This window comes from Somniosus microcephalus, chromosome 16, assembly GCF_052327205.1.
Source record: "Somniosus microcephalus isolate GS21.2 chromosome 16, FLI_Smic_1.0, whole genome shotgun sequence".
Taxonomy (NCBI): Eukaryota; Metazoa; Chordata; class Chondrichthyes; order Squaliformes; family Somniosidae; genus Somniosus; species Somniosus microcephalus.
This window is the reverse complement of record NC_141002.1, coordinates 18,815,947-18,834,289: the sequence shown is the minus strand read 5'-3', so window position 1 is coordinate 18,834,289 and position 18,343 is coordinate 18,815,947. Positions and strand designations below refer to the sequence as shown.

Sequence of the window (18,343 nt, the reverse complement as noted above, 5' to 3'; positions counted from 1 at the left end):
GTACAGAGGGATCTGGGGGTCCTTGTACATGAATCACAAAAAGTTAGCATGCAGGTACAGCAAGTAATTAGGAAGGCAAATGGAGTGTTGGCCTTTATTGCAAAGGGAATGGAGTATAAAAGTAGGGAAGTCCTTTTACAACTGTACAGGGCGCTGGTGAGACCACACCTGGAGTACTGCGTACAGTTCTGGTCTCCTTACTTAAGGAAGGATATACTTACATTGGAGGCAGTTCAGTGAAGGTTCACGAGGTTGATTCCTGAGATGAAGGGGTTGTCTTATGAAGAAAGGTTGAGCAGGTTGGACCTATACTCATTGGAGGTTAGAAGAATGAGAGGGGATCTTATTGAAACATATCGGGGAGAAATTCGGTATCGCCCTGTTTGGGGCGCAATTATCGGCCGGGTGCAAAGTTTAGCGCCTGACACTAATTATCGCCTCCGACTGCAAACTTGGCTTCTATCGCCCCTGGAGGTGATTGGAGCACTAAATCAGGTGCAGCACACCTCTCTTAAGGCGCTAACGCCAATGAGCGAGGTGCTACCTCAGAGCGCTGGCGAAGCTCATGTGATGTCAGTCAGCAATGGAACACAGACACACTGGCGCCGGCCAGTTCTTAAAGGGGAGGGTCGATCTTGCTCTCCATCCACACCCTGCTCATTGCAGCCTTGAATCTCAGCCTGGAGAGACCTGTACATCAAATCAGCTGGAAAGAACAATGGAGAGGCCCAGGGAAAGAGCTCAGAGTGCAGCCCCCACAGTCTCTTCTAAATCGCTGCAAGGAAGGTCAAATCAAAATGAACCTGCAAAGTGCTGCTCAGTACCCAAAACTCCTTCACACAGCGTTGAATCTCTCCAGAAGTCTCTCTCTCTCACTCAGAATGCGTGGTGCAAAAATGTCACTGACAAAAAAAGGCAGGAAGCAGTCGCGTTTAAATAGCGCTCCCCCAGTCCCTTCCCGACTGCAAAACGCTCCCCTCAACCTGTCGTTGCTAGCGACTGGCAGTAAGGCAGGGGGCGCCACTCCAGGGCGCTACCGGGGCATTGCACGCTCGATTGACATCACGATCTGCGGGCGCAGGAGTTCATGGCGGTAGTGTTTAGTGACGCCGCAAAATGTCTGGTCAATTTCGTGAGCGGTGCAAACATTGCCGCGCCGGGCGCTAGTCGCTTTGCGCCCCATTAGTGTCCTCTTAGGGCACTAACGGGAGGCGCAAAACAACCGAATTTTCCCCCATAAGATTCTGAAGGGGCTTGACCGGGTAAATGCAGAGAGGATGTTTCCCCTCGTGGGGGAATCTAGAACTAGGGGGCATAATTTCAGAATAAGGGGGCACCCACTTAAATCAGAAATGAGGGGGAATTTCTTCTCCCAGATGGTCGTGAATCTTTGGAATTCTCTCTCCCTCCCTCCCTCTCCCCCTCCCTCCGCTGCCCCTCGTGGCCTCGCTACTCCCATTGTGTCAATTGCAGATAAGGCTATCTCTGACCATTTCCTTGTATCGCTCTCCACCCACATCCCCCTTCCACCCACCTCCCCCAACCCTACTTCCTTCTGTGTCCGCCCCTGGAATAAACTCTCTCCCAGCTCTCTTATAACTGCACTTATGAAATTCCAACTGTCCAGCCTCCATTCATCATGATATTTCTGCAGCTACCGATCTGCTAACCACACCCTCATCAATATCTTTGAGGCCCTAGTCCCTACTGAAACAATTACTCTCTCTCACCCTGGCCATTCCCCCTGGTACGGCTCTCATCTTTGCTCCCTTAAGTCGAAGGGATGCAGACTTGAACGGATATGGCGGATAACTGGTTTAGCCATTCACTGCCAGATCTGCCTGGACCACATAAAGCATTATCGGGCCCTGCTCTCGTCTGTCAAAATTACTCACTATTCCAGAATCATTCTGGAATGCAAAGATAAACCCCGGGTCCTATTCTGTACTGCTAACCGTCTCCTTAAACCCCTCTCCCCTGTCTCCTCCGCCCTCACCTCCGATAACAAGTGTGAGGAGCTCATGGACTTCTTTGTCTCTAAGATTGAGACCATCCGTTCAGCTGCCTCTGCCACTTCCCTTCCTTCCCCTAGCCCACCGGGCCAAACTTCCTCTAAGGTTCAACCCTGCCCTAGCCCTGAACTCGCATCTTTCTCCAGTTTCTCTACGAACTCCCCTCATGACCTGTCCATGGTCATCTTGTCAATGAGACCCACTTCCTGCTCCCTCGACCCTATTCCCACCAAACTGCTGACCACCCAACTTCCTTTTCTGGCTCCCATGTTAGCTGACATTGTTAACGGTTCTCTCTCCTCAGGTACTGTCCCCCTCTCCCTCAAATCTGCCGTCATCACCCCTCTCCTCAAAAAACAAACCTTGATCCCTCCATCTTTGCAAACTACCACCCCACCTCCAACCTCCCTTTCCTCTCCAAAGGCCTTGAACGTGTTGTCGCCTCCCAAATTCGTGCCCATCTTTCCCGCAATTCCATGTTTGAATCCCTCCAATCAGGTTTCCACCCTTGCCACAGTACCGAAACAGCTCTCATCAAAGTCACAAATGACATCCTTTGTGACTGTGACAAAGGTAAACTATCCCTCCTCATCTTTCTTGACCTGTCTGCACCCTTTGACGCGGTTGACCACTCCATCCTTCTCCAACGCCTCTCCACCGTCGTCCAGCTAGGTGGGACTGCACTCACCTGGTTCCATTCTTATCTATCTAATCGTAACCAGAGAATCATCTGCAACGGCTTCTCTTCCCGCTCCTGCATCGTTACCTCTGGTGTCCCCAAGGATCTATCCTTGGCCCCCTCCTATTTCTCATCTACATGTTGCCCCTTGGTGACATCATCCAAAAACACAGTGTCAGTTTCCACATGTACGCTGATGACACCCAGCTCTACCTCACTACCTCTTCTCGTGACCCCTCCACGGTGTATAAATTGTCAGACTGCTTGTCTGACATCCAGTTCTGGATGAGTAAAAATTTTCTCCAATTAAATATTGGGAAGACCGAAGCCATTGTTTTCGGTCCCCGCCACAAACTCCGTTCCCCAGCCACCGACTCCATCCCTCTCCCTAACATCTGTCTGAGGCTGAACCACACTGTTCGCAACCTTGGTATCATATTTCACCCCGAAATGAGCTTCCGACCACATATCCGCAGCATCACTAAGGCCACCTACTTCCACCTCCGTAACATCGCCCGTCCCTGCCCTTGCCTCAGCTCATCCGCTGCTGAAACCCTCATCCATGCCTTTGTTACCTCTAGACTTGACTATTCCAATGCACTCCTGGCTGGCTTCCCACATTCCACCCTACGTAAACTTGAGGTCATCCAAAACTCGGCTGCCCATGTCCTAACTCGCACCAAGTCCCGTTCACCCATCACCCTAGTGCTCGCTGACCTACATTGGCTCCCGGTCCAGCAACGCCTCGATTTCCAAATTCTCATCCTTGTTTTCAAATCCCTCCAAGGCCTCACCCCCCCCTATCTCTGTAATCTCCTCCAGCCCCACAACCCCCCAAGATATCTGCGCTCCTCTAATTCTGCCCTCTTGAGCATCCCTGATTATAATCGCTCAACTTTTGGTGGCCGTGCCTTCTGTTGCCTAGGCCCTAAGCTCTGGAATTCCCTGCCTAAACCTCTCCGCCTCGCTACCTCGCTTTTCTCCTTTAAGACGCTCCTTAAAACCTACCTCTTTGACCAAGCTTTTGGTCACCTGCCCTAATTTATCCTTATGTGGATCGGTGTCAAAATTTTTGTCTTAAAATATTCCTGTGCAGCGTCTCGGGACGTTTTACTACGTTAAAGGCGCTATATAAATACAAGCTGTTGTTGTTGTTACGCCTCAGCTGGCGTATTGTGTCCAATTCTGGGAACAACACTTTAGGAAGGATGTCAAGGCCTTGAAGAGGGTGCAGAGGAGATTTACCAGAAAAATACCAGGGATAAAGGACTTCAGTTATGTGGAGAGACTAGAAAAGTTGGGATTATTCTCAGAGCAGAGAAGGTTAAGGAGAGATTTAATAGAGGTATTGAAAATGATCAGGGGATGAGATGGAGTGTATAGGAGAAACTGTTTCAACTGGTTCAGTAACTAGAGGGCACAAATGTAAGACAATTGGCCAAAGAATCAGAGTGGAGATGAGGAGAATATCTTTTATGCAGCGAGTTGTTCTGATCTGGAATGCACTGCCTGAAAAGGTGGTGGACGCAGATTCAATCGTAACTTTCGAAAAGAAATTGGATATATACTTGAAATTTGCAAGGCTATGGGGAAATGGCAGGGGAGTGGGACTAATTGAATAGTCGGCATAGTTGAATGAGTCGGCACAGGCATGAGCACCAGCACCTCCTTCTGTGCTGTAAGATTTGACTGTTCACCTGCAGGGGGCTTCACCACCGAGCCCAATCCTTCCTAACGTCCACATATGCACTTTGCAGCAGGGAGTCAATGGCCAATCTTTGTGGGTGGGGTGAAGTGGCGAACCCTGACCTATTTCTACCCCTGGGCTCTGAGGCCAATAAGTAAGCCCCTCCCCCAGTACTGGCTGAGATCAGCACAGAGCTGAGATCAAGGCATCTGACTTCGTAGACGTACATGATTTCGGAATAGTTTAAGAAGCTATAGTTTTTTTTGTAGCGAGAAGGAAGGGGCTCCTTTGCCTGTTGATGCCGGTCATTAATATTAATGTGGGTCCCAGTGACGCGCTGTGATGAATATGGATCTGGTGTTTCTCACTGGCGGCCTGTGCCCGGGAGATGGAGCATTTCCTACATTTGACAGCAGCCTGAATCAGAACGCCCTCAACCCCATAGTCGTTAAGCGCTTACCTCTGCAACAACTTGGCCACATATAGAGATAGATAAAAAAAAACAACCCAGCCCTAACCCAACCCCCCCCGGCACACCGCGAACAACAAGGCGGATGGGAATTACAAGGGGAATTATAGCCTGAAACTGCACTCGGGAGATGGCAGAGAGTCCACAGGAGCCCGGGCTGAACACAGGAAACGAAGCGGAGAGTAGGGAACAAGGGGAGAAGGCGGAGGGAGCCCAGCTCAACCTGCTGGAGACGTGCGCCGTCTGCAAGCAGAATTTCCAAAGTCGCGATCCCAAACTGCTGCCATGTCTGCACTCCTTCTGCAAGAAGTGTCTCCCCGAGCCTCAGAGGCACTTGGTGCTGCCGGGTGCAGCCACCGCGGCCAGCCTGGCAGATTCCTCTTCTCTCCAGCACCAGCAGAGTGAGTATACTGGGATTGGGGAGGGTGGGGAGTGAACAACATTGTATCGCACCGCTGTTGCACACTTGGATCTTGCGCAATGCACGGATTATCAAGCTCCGAGGCACACACAAAACCAAGGCTTGCACTGGGCCTACTGTTCTCATGTCCAACCCTTTGTCAGACTTGGCGTCCCTCTAACTCAGACTTTTGGAATTATTAATGCACTATGCACATATATTTTACCATTGTTATTACAGATAATAGTGCTTCAGGTTCAACCTTTTTGCATAATGCAGAAATGCTTTTATAGCTCTGGTATCCCAGAGTAACAGTGCTATGCTGGGGAATGAGAATGATATTTGCACCTATAGGAGCTGATGGGAAACGTTTACCATCTGACATTTTCAGTCCAACTGTTTCCAGTATCCCAGTTCCCGTTCGTTTATATGAATTTATTAAGCCACAACTAATCGACGACCAACCCGCTGCTTTGCAAACAGCATTTATTGCATGTAAATATAGGTGTTATATTTTTTTAATAGCCATTCCCCATTTATTGGAGAAGCGTAACATGTAGTTTGTAATTTTGCAAAACAAGGGCCCGGAAGGTTCCCATCTTGTACTGTACGATGTGTGCGAGTTGAGTCGGTTATCACGTTCTCGCCTTTCTATATTTTCCTTTGAAGAGCCTGGTTGTTCAGAGACTCGCAGTTTCTCCCGTCTTTGGTGTAGTGCATTTACTACGATTGGAGGGCCCATTTCTTTCATTTTGCCTAATGCCCGGCAGGATTTTGGCTTAAGTTTCGCGTAAACGGTAGCAGATGAAATATTTAACAAAAGGTCTCTTTCTCTCTCGCTGGCATTGCAATCAAAGGGCTCAAATATATTCTGGCCACCAGATAACAAAGAGGGTCTTTGTGGGACTGACCATCTTTCAGGTGAAGTCTTGGGGGAGAAATCGAAAGATCTGAACCGTGTTTCTCTTCAGTTCATTAAAATCTATTAGGATTTCAAAATTAAAATCAATTCCACTAATCTTAATTCAAAAGTCTTGCACTATAGACGGTCGTCGCAATTGATTAGAAAATAACTTAACTAGCACGATTTTATTTAAATGTTTTAAAAATCTAAATCTAATTGGGAGGTCGATCATTTTTAAAACCGATTTGCGTTGTGTAGTTATCTCACGCTAACCTCCACTGCAGTAACACAAATCATTGTGGTTTCAGGGGAGTTGTACACAGCATCTGAGCTACGCCAACAACTGAAATTAAAACCAAAAGTAACTTACATCAACTTAGCCAATTAAAAAAAATAACTGTAAAAAAAAATACACTTGTTTATATACAATTACTATGCACACACATATTTGATTGCCTGTTGATGTGATGGGGAGCTTAAACAAAAAAAAGTGAAACCGGTGTCTAATTAGCAATGTGGTTTAAGAGATTGTCACTTTCAAGTACATTGCACAATCTAGCACACTTCCATTTAGGACAGGTAACCTGGCAGTGGGTGATGTTGCAAGTACGGTGTCTATATGTTGCTGCTGAGGGAGGTTTAGTGTCCACTGGTGGTGTGTAGCAATTATTTGCTACATTGTCCCACTCTCCTCGCTGAGCCACATTGTAGCAAGCGGGGAGGAATGTGCCGCTTCCACCCGACTAGCAGGGGTGCGCACAGCATCTCCCATTTCCAATTGTGCCCTGTTTTTTTAAAAAAAAATTTGAAAACCGAATTGCAGAGCACCGCTGATGTAATTTTTAGAAAGTGCGGCGCTGGCATCTACGTTACAAGATCTGTCAGCGCTTTGGCGGTGTCTCTCTCTCGCCCTCCCCCCCCACGGGAAACCTTCGAGTGGTAGATGCGGGTGAGTCGCTCCAGGGCGGCTGGAACCGGTCACAGGCGGCTGGCACCAGCCAGAGCCAGTTTGAAGTGGTTTTGTTGGGAACTCAAAGGGAATTAATTGCTTTGGAGCAGCCATGGCCAACCCAGTTGTATTTAAAGAGGGCAAAGATCTGCTCATTAAATTAAAAAAAAAGACCTTTCCTTCAGGAGGACGTCTTGATCCATTTGTCACTTTATATATCAATAAATAATAAATGAAATCTGAATCACACGCATTTCAAGGGGCTATTTCACATATGACCACTGTTGACGAGATGGTGGGGCTTCTATCCACGGGTTGCACTCCAGAGAACAAACAAGGCTGAGAAATGGCAGCATTGCAGATAGCAGTAAAATATGGGACTACTCTGTTCTGGAGGATGCTCAGGGAGCTCATTCTACCTACGTAGCGGGGGTGGTGCCTGGTTCTGTTCATTTGCCATCAGTGGTGCCATATGTAAAAGTGGACAGTCCTGTTTTGGGGAATTGGCCTCCTGACTATTTTCTGAAATTGGAGCGTTTTTCCAATGCTGTCTTCATAAAATAAAACACCAATTGTTCTGCGCATGGCAAGCCAGAATGGGAGGGTCCCTGCATGTGCCTGAAAGCCTGCGGTGCCCGTTAGGGATCTGGGCACTCAAGGGGACTTGTGTCCCAGAATTCCCCAAGATGGGATTACTGTATGCTGTGATTGGCAGTTTATGCAAAATGGATGTGGCTAGGCTGAAGCCGGGATCGACTGGAAGGTTTACACATTGTTAGCACACTTGCTTGTCAGCAACGTCACTTTTTAAAAAATGTTGCACTGATTGACGTACTGCTGCCTCCCCCCCCCCCCCCCCCCCCAAAACTCTCCAGTACTGCCCCCAGTACAGCCCCCCCTACTCCCCCAGTACTGCCCCCCTCCCGACTCCGCCGGTACTGCCCCCCTCCCAACTCCCCCGGTACTGCCCCCCCTCCCAACTCCCCCTGTACTGCCCCCCCCTCCCAACTCCCCCGGTACTGCCCCCCCTCCCAACTCCCCCGGTACTGCCCCCCCTCCCAACTCCCCCGGTACTGCCCCCCCCTCCCAACTCCCCCGGTACTGCCCCCCCTCCCAACTCCCCCGGTACTGCCCCCCCTCCCAACTCCCCCGGTACTGCCCTCCCTCCCAACTCCCCCGGCACTGCCCCCCCTCCCAACTCCCCCGGCACTGCCCCCCCTCCCAACTCCCCCGGCACTGCCTCCCCTCCCAACTCCCCCGGCACTGCCCCCCCTCCCAACTCCCCCGGCACTGCCCCCCCTCCCAACTCCCCCGGCACTGCCCCCCCTCCCAACTCCCCCGGCACTGCCCCCCCTCCCAACTCCCCCGGCACTGCCCCCCCTCCCAACTCCCCCGGCACTGCCCCCCCTCCCAACTCCCCCGGCACTGCCCCCCCTCCCAACTCCCCCGGCACTGCCCCCCCTCCCAACTCCCCCGGCACTGCCCCCCCTCCCAACTCCCCCGGCACTGCCCCCCCTCCCAACTCCCCCGGCACTGCCCCCCCTCCCAACTCCCCCGGCACTGCCCCCCCTCCCAACTCCCCCGGCACTGCCCCCCCTCCCAACTCCCCCGGCACTGCCCCCCCTCCCAACTCCCCCGGCACTGCCCCCCCTCCCAACTCCCCCGGCACTGCCCCCCCTCCCAACTCCCCCGGCACTGCCCCCCCTCCCAACTCCCCCGGCACTGCCCCCCCTCCCAACTCCCCCGGCACTGCCCCCCCTCCCAACTCCCCCGGCACTGCCCCCCCTCCCAACTCCCCCGGCACTGCCCCCCCTCCCAACTCCCCCGGCACTGCCCCCCCTCCCAACTCCCCCGGCACTGCCCCCCCTCCCAACTCCCCCGGCACTGCCCCCCCTCCCAACTCCCCCGGCACTGCCCCCCCTCCCAACTCCCCCGGCACTGCCCCCCCTCCCAACTCCCCCGGCACTGCCCCCCCTCCCAACTCCCCCGGCACTGCCCCCCCTCCCAACTCCCCCGGCACTGCCCCCCCTCCCAACTCCCCCGGCACTGCCCCCCCTCCCAACTCCCCCGGCACTGCCCCCCCTCCCAACTCCCCCGGCACTGCCCCCCCTCCCAACTCCCCCGGCACTGCCCCCCCTCCCAACTCCCCCGGCACTGCCCCCCCTCCCAACTCCCCCGGCACTGCCCCCCCCTCCCAACTCCCCCGGCACTGCTCCCCCGGTACTGCCCCCTCCCAACTCCCCCGGCACTGCTCCCCCGGTACTGCCCCCTCCCAACTCCCCCGGCACTGCCGCCCCTCCCAACTCCCCCGGCACTGCCGCCCCTCCCAACTCCCCCGGCACTGCCGCCCCTCCCAACTCCCCCGGCACTGCCCCCCCTCCCAACTCCCCCGGCACTGCCCCCCCTCCCAACTCCCCCGGCACTGCCCCCCCTCCCAACTCCCCCGGCACTGCCCCCCCTCCCAACTCCCCCGGCACTGCCCCCTCCCAACTCCCCCGGCACTGCCCCCTCCCAACTCCCCCGGCACTGCCCCCTCCCAACTCCCCCGGCACTGCCCCCCCTCCCAACTCCCCCGGCACTGCCCCCCCTCCCAACTCTCCCGGCACTGCCCCCCCCTCCCAACTCTCCCGGTACTGCTCCCCCGGTACTGCCCCCTCCCAACTCCCCCGGCACTGCCGCCCCTCCCAACTCTCCCGGTACTGCCCCCCCCTCCCAACTCTCCCGGTACTGCTCCCCCGGTACTGCCCCCTCCCAACTCCCCCGGCACTGCCGCCCCTCCCAACTCCCCCGGTACTGCCCCCCTCCCAACTCCCCCGGCACTGCCCCCCTCCCAACTCCCCCGGCACTGCCGCCCCTCCCAACTCCCCCGGTACTGCCCCCCTCCCAACTCCCCCGGTACTGCCCCCCTCCCAACTCCCCCGGCACTGCCCCCCCTCCCAACTCCCCCGGTATTGCCCCCCCTCCCAACTCTCCCGGTACTGCCCCCCCCTCCCAACTCTCCCGGTACTGCCCCCCTTCCAACTCCCCTGGTACTGCCCCCCTCCCAACTCCCCCGGCACTGCCGCCCCTCCCAACTCCCCCGGTACTGCCCCCCTCCCAACTTCCCCGGTACTGCCCCCCTCCCAACTTGCCCGGTACTGCCCCCCTCCCAACTCCCCCGGTACTGCCCCCTTGCCAACTCCCCCCCCCCCTCCCAATTCCCCCGGCACTGCCCCCCCTCCCAACTCCCCCGGCACTGCCCCCCCTCCCAACTCCCCCGGTACTGCCCCCCCCTCCCAACTCTCCCAGTACTGCTCCCCGATACTGCCCCCTCCCAACTCCCCCGGTACTGCCTCCCTCCCAACTCCCCCGGTACTGCCTCCCTCCCAACTCTCCCGGCACTGCCGCCCCTCCCAACTCCCCCGGTACTGCACCCCTCCCAACTCCCCCGGTACTGCCCCCCTCCCAACTCCCCCGGTACTGCCCCCCTCCCAACTCCCCCGGTACTGCCCCCCTCCCAACTCCCCCGGCACTGCCGCCCCTCCCAATTCCCCCGGCACTGCCCCCCCTCCCAACTCCCCCGGCACTGCCCCCCCCTCCCAACTCCCCTGGTACTGCCCCCTCCTCCCAACTCTCCCAGTACTGCTCCCCGGTACTGCCCCCTCCCAACTCCCCCAGTACTGCCCGCCCTCCCAACTCCCCCGGCACTGCCGCCCCTCCCAACTCCCCCGGTACTGCCCCCCTCTCCCAACTCCCCCGGCACTGCCGCCCCTCCCAACTCCCCCGGTACTGCCCCCCTCCCAACTCCCCCGGTACTGCCCCCCTCCCAACTCCCCCGGCACTGCCGCCCCTCCCAACTCCCCCGGTACTGCCCCCCTCCCAACTCCCCCGGTACTGCCGCCCCCTCCCAACTCCCCCGGTACTGCCCCCCTCCCAACTCCCCCGGTACTGCCCCCCTCTCTACTCCCCCGGTACTGCCCCCCTCCCAACTCCCCCGGTACTGCCCCCCTCCCAACTCCCCCGGCACTGCCGCCCCTCCCAACTCCCCCGGTACTGCCCCCCTCCCAACTCCCCCGGTACTGCCCCCCTCCCAACTCCCCCGGTACTGCCCCCCCTCCCAACTCCCCCGGTACTGCCCCCCTCCCAACTCCCCCGGTACTGCCCCCCTCCCAACTCCCCCGGTACTGCCCCCCTCCCAACTCCCCCGGTACTGCCCCCCTCCCAACTCCCCCGGTACTGCCCCCCTCCCAACTCCCCCGGTACTGCCGCCCTCCCAACTCCCCCGGTACTGCCCCCCTCCCAACTCCCCCGGTACTGCCCCCCTCCCAACTCCCCCGGCACTGCCGCCCCTCCCAATTCCCCCGGCACTGCCCCCCCTCCCAACTCCCCCGGCACTGCCCCCCCTCCCAACTCCCCCGGTACTGCCCCCTCCTCCCAACTCTCCCAGTACTGCTCCCCGGTACTGCCCCCTCCCAACTCCCCCAGTACTGCCCGCCCTCCCAACTCCCCCGGCACTGCCGCCCCTCCCAACTCCCCCGGTACTGCCCCCCTCCCAACTCCCCCGGTACTGCCCCCCTCCCAACTCCCCCGGCACTGCCGCCCCTCCCAACTCCCCCGGTACTGCCCCCCTCCCAACTCCCCCGGTACTGCCGCCCCCTCCCAACTCCCCCGGTACTGCCCCCCTCCCAACTCCCCCGGTACTGCCCCCCTCTCTACTCCCCCGGTACTGCCCCCCTCCCAACTCCCCCGGTACTGCCCCCCTCCCAACTCCCCCGGTACTGCCCCCCTCCCAACTCCCCCGGCACTGCCGCCCCTCCCAACTCCCCCGGTACTGCCCCCCTCCCAACTCCCCCGGTACTGCCCCCCTCCCAACTCCCCCGGTACTGCCCCCCTCCCAACTCCCCCGGTACTGCCCCCCTCCCAACTCCCCCGGTACTGCCCCCCTCCCAACTCCCCCGGTACTGCCCCCCTCCCAACTCCCAACTCCCCCGGTACTGCCCCCCTCCCAACTCCCCCGGTACTGCCCCCCTCCCAACTCCCCCGGTACTGCCGCCCTCCCAACTCCCCCGGTACTGCCGCCCTCCCAACTCCCCCGGTACTGCCCCCCTGCCAACTCCCCCGGTACTGCCCCCCTGCCAACTCCCCCGGTACTGCCCCCCTGCCAACTCCCCCGGTACTGCCCCCCTGCCAACTCCCCCGGTACAGCCCCCCTGCCAACTCCCCCGGTACCGCCCCCCTGCCAACTCCCCCGGTACCGCCCCCCTGCCAACTCCCCCGGTACCGCCCCCCTGCCAACTCCCCCGGTACCGCCCCCCTGCCAACTCCCCCGGTACCGCCCCCCTGCCAACTCCCCCGGTACCGCCCCCCTGCCAACTCCCCCGGTACCGCCCCCCCTGCCAACTCCCCCGGTACCGCCCCCCTGCCAACTCCCCCGGTACCGCCCCCACTCCCAACTCCCCCGGTACCGCCCCCACTCCCAACTCCCCCGGTACCGCCCCCACTCCCAACTCCCCCGGTACCGCCCCCACTCCCAACTCCCCCGGTACCGCCCCCACTCCCAACTCCCCCGGTACCGCCCCCACTCCCAACACCCCCGGTACCGCCCCCACTCCCAACTCCCCCGGTACCGCCCCCACTCCCAACTCCCCCGGTACCGCCCCCACTCCCAACTCCCCCGGTACCGCCCCCACTCCCAACTCCCCCGGTACCGCCCCCACTCCCAACTCCCCCGGTACCGCCCCCACTCCCAACTCCCCCGGTACCGCCCCCACTCCCAACTCCCCCGGTACCGCCCCCACTCCCAACTCCCCCGGTACCGCCCCCACTCCCAACTCCCCCGGTACCGCCCCCACTCCCAACTCCCCCGGTACCGCCCCCACTCCCAACTCCCCCGGTACCGCCCCCACTCCCAAATCCCCCGGTACCGCCCCCACGCCCAACTCCCCCGGTACCGCCCCCACTCCCAACTGCCCCGTGCCAACTCCCCCAGTACTGCCTCATTTGATTTTAGACTAAGCAAAACGATGTTAAGAAAGAACTTGTATTTATGTAGCACCTTTCACTACCTCAGGACGTCCCAAAGCGCTTTACAGCCAATTAATTAGTTTTGAAATGTTGTCACTGTTGTAATATAGGAAAATGTGCCAGCCATATTATTGCACAGGATGGCACCACAAACAACGATGAGATAATGACCAGAGAATCTGTTTTTAGTGACATTGTATAAGGGGTAAATGTTGACTTGGACACGGGGGAGAACGTCCTTGCTCCATATCAAATAGTGAGATCTTTTACATCCACCCGAGGGGGCAGATGGAGCCTCGGTTTAACGTCTCATCCGAAAGACGGCACCTCGACAGTGCAGCACTCCGTCAGCACTGCACTGGGAGTGTCAGCTTCGACTTTATGCTGAAGTGTCTGGAGTGGGGTTTGAACTCTGACTCAGCGACGAGAGTGCGAGCAACTGCGCCACAGCTGCCCCGTGTAACCTTGCGTGTGCAAACTGTGAGTGGAGTCCACTTGGATTGTTCCACATCTCCCGTTACAATTCTAGCACTGTGACGGAAAAACCCAACATTGCCAAAACAGTTAAAAGTAATTCTTTAAACTGTATGATTTCACCAGCCAATGCAAGGAATGGAATGAAATGTGACAAAAAATACAAACACTGGAAATCTGAAATAGAATTAGAACGTGTTTGAAAAGCAGAGCATTTTTCTCAATGAAACATAATTTGTCAACCATGGGTCCATTCTCTCAGCAGTAGTTGAGCATCAGTCCTAACACTTGCACGTAGGTTTGTATATTATGCAAATTTGATGATCATTCCCCCAGCACCTACATCTAGGTCATTAATAAAGATATAGTAAAGACCAGAGCTCCTAACACTGAACCCCATGGTGACACCACTGGTAACCAGTCTCCAAGCAGACTCAAATCCATTGACAACATCTTTCTGCCTACGGGCATTCAGCCAATTCTTAATCCAACGTAGCAGATTACCACTAGTCCCACAAATTTTCTCTCTCGTAAAGAAGCCTCTTGTGTGAGGCGCTTTACAAAGGCTTTCTGAAAGTCCAGGTAGCCACCTGGTCTTTTTTCATCTAGCAATTCCTATGTTCCACAAAATGTCTCATTCTTCGAATAAAGCTTATGAATGCAGTTCTAACACTTTGGTTCTAATATTTCTAGCATTGATTTAGAAACAATTGAAGGCTCTATCATCTACTGCTTTTGAGGTTTTGGTTCTCACACTCCTGTTTGCTGTGGCTATCATAGCTGTGCACTGGTTACCTAGCCTAGTAAGACTACCTTTGAATGTTGCTATGTTATCCTCGCGTTCAGTGTCAGCTGTGGCTCAGTTGTAGCATTCTCGCCTCCGAGTCAGAAGTTTGTGAGTTCAAGCCCCACCTCAGAGACTTGTGCATAAAATCTCACCTGACATTCCAGCGTAGTGCCAAGGGAGTGCTGTACTGTCAGGTGCTGTCTTTTGGATGCAATGTTAAACACTGTCTGCCCTCTCGGGAGGATGTAAAAGATTCTATGCCACTATTTTATTCAGTGAGTGGTTAGTTTACCCAGAGAATGGTGAGAATATGGAATTAGCTACCACAGGGAGTAGTTGAGGCGAACAGCATAGATGCATTCAAGGGGAAGCTAGATAAACACATGAGGGAGAAAGGAATAGAAGGATATGTTGATGGGGTTAGATGAAACTGGGTGGGAGGAGGCTCGTGTGGAGCATAAACACCATGGACCTGTTGGGCTGAATGGCCTGTTTCTGTGGTGTAAATACTTTGTAAATGTTGTTACTTCAATGAAGTGCAGGGGAGTTCTCCCCGGTGTCCTGGGCAATATTTATCCCTCAACCAACATCACTAAAACAGATTATCCAGTCATTATCTCATTGCTGTTTGTGGGAGCTTGCTGTGTAAAAATTGGCTGCCGTGTTTCCTGCATTCCAACAGTGACTGCACTTCAAAAGTACTTCATTGGCTGTAAAGCGCTTTGGGATGTCCTGAAGTCGTGAAAGGTGCTATATAAATGCAAGCTTTTCTAATTTCAAACTCAATGTTCTCTGCCAACCTTTGTGTGCCCCCACCCCGCCCCCGCCACCTGTTCCATTATCTTTGTACTTCACTACTCAGTAAAGGGCACTGGCCACACTGATTGAGGCAACTCTGCGCACAGTTAGGATGTTAGACTTTAACAGCACAGCTAGTTTAAGGGAAGTCCGGCTGTATGTTACAGAAATCTAAATGGGGAAGTGTGGTTCAATTAGCTTGCTCTCCCGAGACCCAGGCTACAAGGTAAAAGCAGCTAGAAACTGCATCCACCAGAGATGAGACGATCTTTAGTCAGACTCATTAATGACTTAAGAATTTATGGAACAGAACCGCTTCAAACCGCTTTAACCTCAACGGCATGCAGATGCACAGTTGCCTCCTCGGTGTACACAGTGGGGGTCTGCAGAGGTCTGTTGATATGAGCTGGAATGCATTGCCTGAAAGGGCGGAGGAAGCAGATTCAATAGTAACTTTCAAAAGAGAATTGGATAAATAGTTGAAAAGGAAAAATTTGCAGGGCTGTGGTGGAAGAGCAGGGAGAATGGGACTAATTAGAGAGCTCTTTCAAAGCCGGCACCAGCACGATGGGCCGAATGGCCTCCTTCTGTGCTGTATGATTCTATAAAACCTGTGATAGCACAGACTCTCAAAAGTCAGGCTTTAAGAAACTGCAGCCGCATGAAGGCTGCCTGTTCCGTGAAAGTAAACTCATGGTGCGGAGTCTATTAGAGTGGAGACCAGCGCTGATTGTATGAAAGTGGGAGGTCAGTCTCTCTAGATGGGAATAAGAAAACTCAGTAACATGAAAGGGAGATACTGCCTGTCGGTCACCATGTTGTTGATGAAACATGTCACTTCTATGTGTTTCTACATATTCTATTCTATCCATCACCCCTGTGCTCGCTGACCTACACTAGCTCCCTGTCTGGCAACGCCTCGATTTAAAAAAATAAATTCTCATCCTTGTGTTCAAATCCCTCCATAGCCTCCTCCAGCCCTACCACCCGGAGATCTCTGTGCTCCTCCAATTCTGGCCTCTTGCGCATCCCTGATTTTCATCACTCCACCATTGGTGGCTGTGCCTTCAGCTGCCCAGGCCCTAAGCTCTGGAATTCCCTCCCTAAACCTCTCCGTGCCCCTCTCCTTTAAGACGCTCCTTAAGACCTACCTCTTTGACCAAGCTTTTGTCCTAATATTTCCTTATGTGGCTCAGTGTCAAATTTTGCCTGATTACGCTCCTGTGAAGTGCTTTGAGAAGTTTTACTACGTTAAAGGCGCTATATAAATGGAGAAGCATCCGGGAAGGCGCCGAACACCTCGAGTCTCTTCGCTGGGAGCAAGCGGAAGCCAAGCGCAAGGAGCGCACGTCAACCCAAGCACCCCACCCGTCTGCCCCACCTGTGACAGAGACTGTAGGTCCCGCATTGGACTCATCAGTCACTTGAGAACTCATTTTTAGTGTGGAAGCAAGTCATCCTCGGTTCCGAGGGACTGCCTAAGAAGAAGATATAAATGCAAGTGTTTTTGTTAAATCTGTAAGAAGTGACAAACACTGGGCTTACACAAAATCAACTGCTCGATGCAAGCTAACACTAGCCAATGGTCTCCCCGTTAACTCATAGATTGCGCTGGTTTTCTGCTGCGGATCCTGATGAATGAAAAATGTCGCTGCTTTTATCACAAACAACTAGTATTATTAAACCGATAATCAAGGAAGTCTTTATCATCAAAAACAAATAAAGGGTGTTAGGTGCTGACTGGCTGCCTACCGCTGGGACCTGGGTTCAAATACAGCCCAGATGGTTGGGTTAAAAATGGCGTCTACGTGCCGGCTGTACAGGTCCTATGTAAAACAAGTTTGGGCAGCCTCGTTCCAGCTGCTGGTAGGCATGGGCCCACATCATAAAACTCCCCTTCAGTTGGACATCTTTGGCAATGTCTCTCAGGCAGGCCTAGAAATGTTTGGTGTGGGGAATGGAAAAAATGTCACATCTTTGCAGTAAGGGGTGTTCTTCTGAGCTTGAGCTTAGACATTGTTGGAACATTGTAGAGGAAGATTCACTGTACATTTAACCTGACCCAGAAGCACTTGATAGTAGAAGCTATGGATCAGGCTCCCTGGGGAGATGGTGGAAACAGCATTGATTCATTCAAATGCAAATTAGATAGATTTCTTTTGGAAAATAACATTAAGGAGACCGTATGAGTAACTTGAGACATGACGTGGCGAGTGTAGCGGGCTTGGGAGGAACAGGTGACTTTGGACCTATGGTTCCCAAAGCTCTCCACCACTGGGGGTTTTCCTCGCCTCGTGTCTGGGTCTGTTGTAGACTCATTGACAGAGATTGATCGCTCTGATTAGTCACAACTCCATTATAATTGTATCATGTGACTACCAGGATGGTAAAAGTTGAACTAGATGGACCGTGGTCTTTTTTTTGTCTATCAATTCCTATGTTCCTTTGAGACTGGGTGCCTGAAATGGCAAGTGTTCCATTCCCAGCACTTAGTTCCATCTCACACACAATGATATGTACACACTTGTTCTCCTTGGTATAAAAGGAGGAAAAAAATTACTTGAATCTGAATAGGAGCTTATTGTGTTGTCCAAATGTCACAGTGAAGTACTTTGAAGTGCTGTGACTATTACTAGCTAGGCAAAAGCAGCAGCAGTTCTGTACCAGTGATGTTCCACAAACACAATAAGATGGATGACCAGTTAGTCTGTTTTTTGATGGTATTTGTTGAGGGAGGAATGTTAGCCAGGACACTGGGAGAGTTTGTTTCCATAATTAATTAACTTCATATTGTTTTATTCATCCTTTTAATGTCCCATTTCTTTTATCTATCGTTGCTAGTCTTGGTGGAACTCGCCCTGTATGCTCAGTAGTGTGTCCTTAAAGATATTCCATTTGCCCTCAACTGCAGTTTTCTATCGTGATACCAGCCTCCCTTCCCTCAGAGTCGATTTGTTTAAACACTTCCCTCATTGTCTTGAAGCTGGCCTCTTTAAAGTTGTGTGCCGCAGTATTGGTTTAGTCCAGCTCTTGTCAAATTTAATCATGTTGTGGTAGCTGTCATCTGGAGTTATTCCCAGTATGCTATTTGGGTAACTTGGTATTACCAGATCATGCTGCAAAGTTGCCCCTTACAACATATATATATGGATTATAAAGCAGTCATGTATTATATGCACTC

General features: G+C 54.4%; 1 protein-coding gene across 1 annotated transcript in view; it reads left to right on the top strand.

The window, feature by feature from the left end:
- The first annotated feature begins 4,598 nt into the window (after positions 1–4,598).
- The window catches only part of LOC147105998 (E3 ubiquitin-protein ligase TRIM33-like), a 161,955-nt gene continuing 148,210 nt past the window's right edge, over positions 4,599–18,343 (top strand). The window contains 1 exon segment of the mRNA XM_086008622.1: positions 4,599–5,248. Coding sequence (XP_085864748.1) covers positions 4,978–5,248 — 271 coding nt within the window. The 5' untranslated portion in view covers positions 4,599–4,977.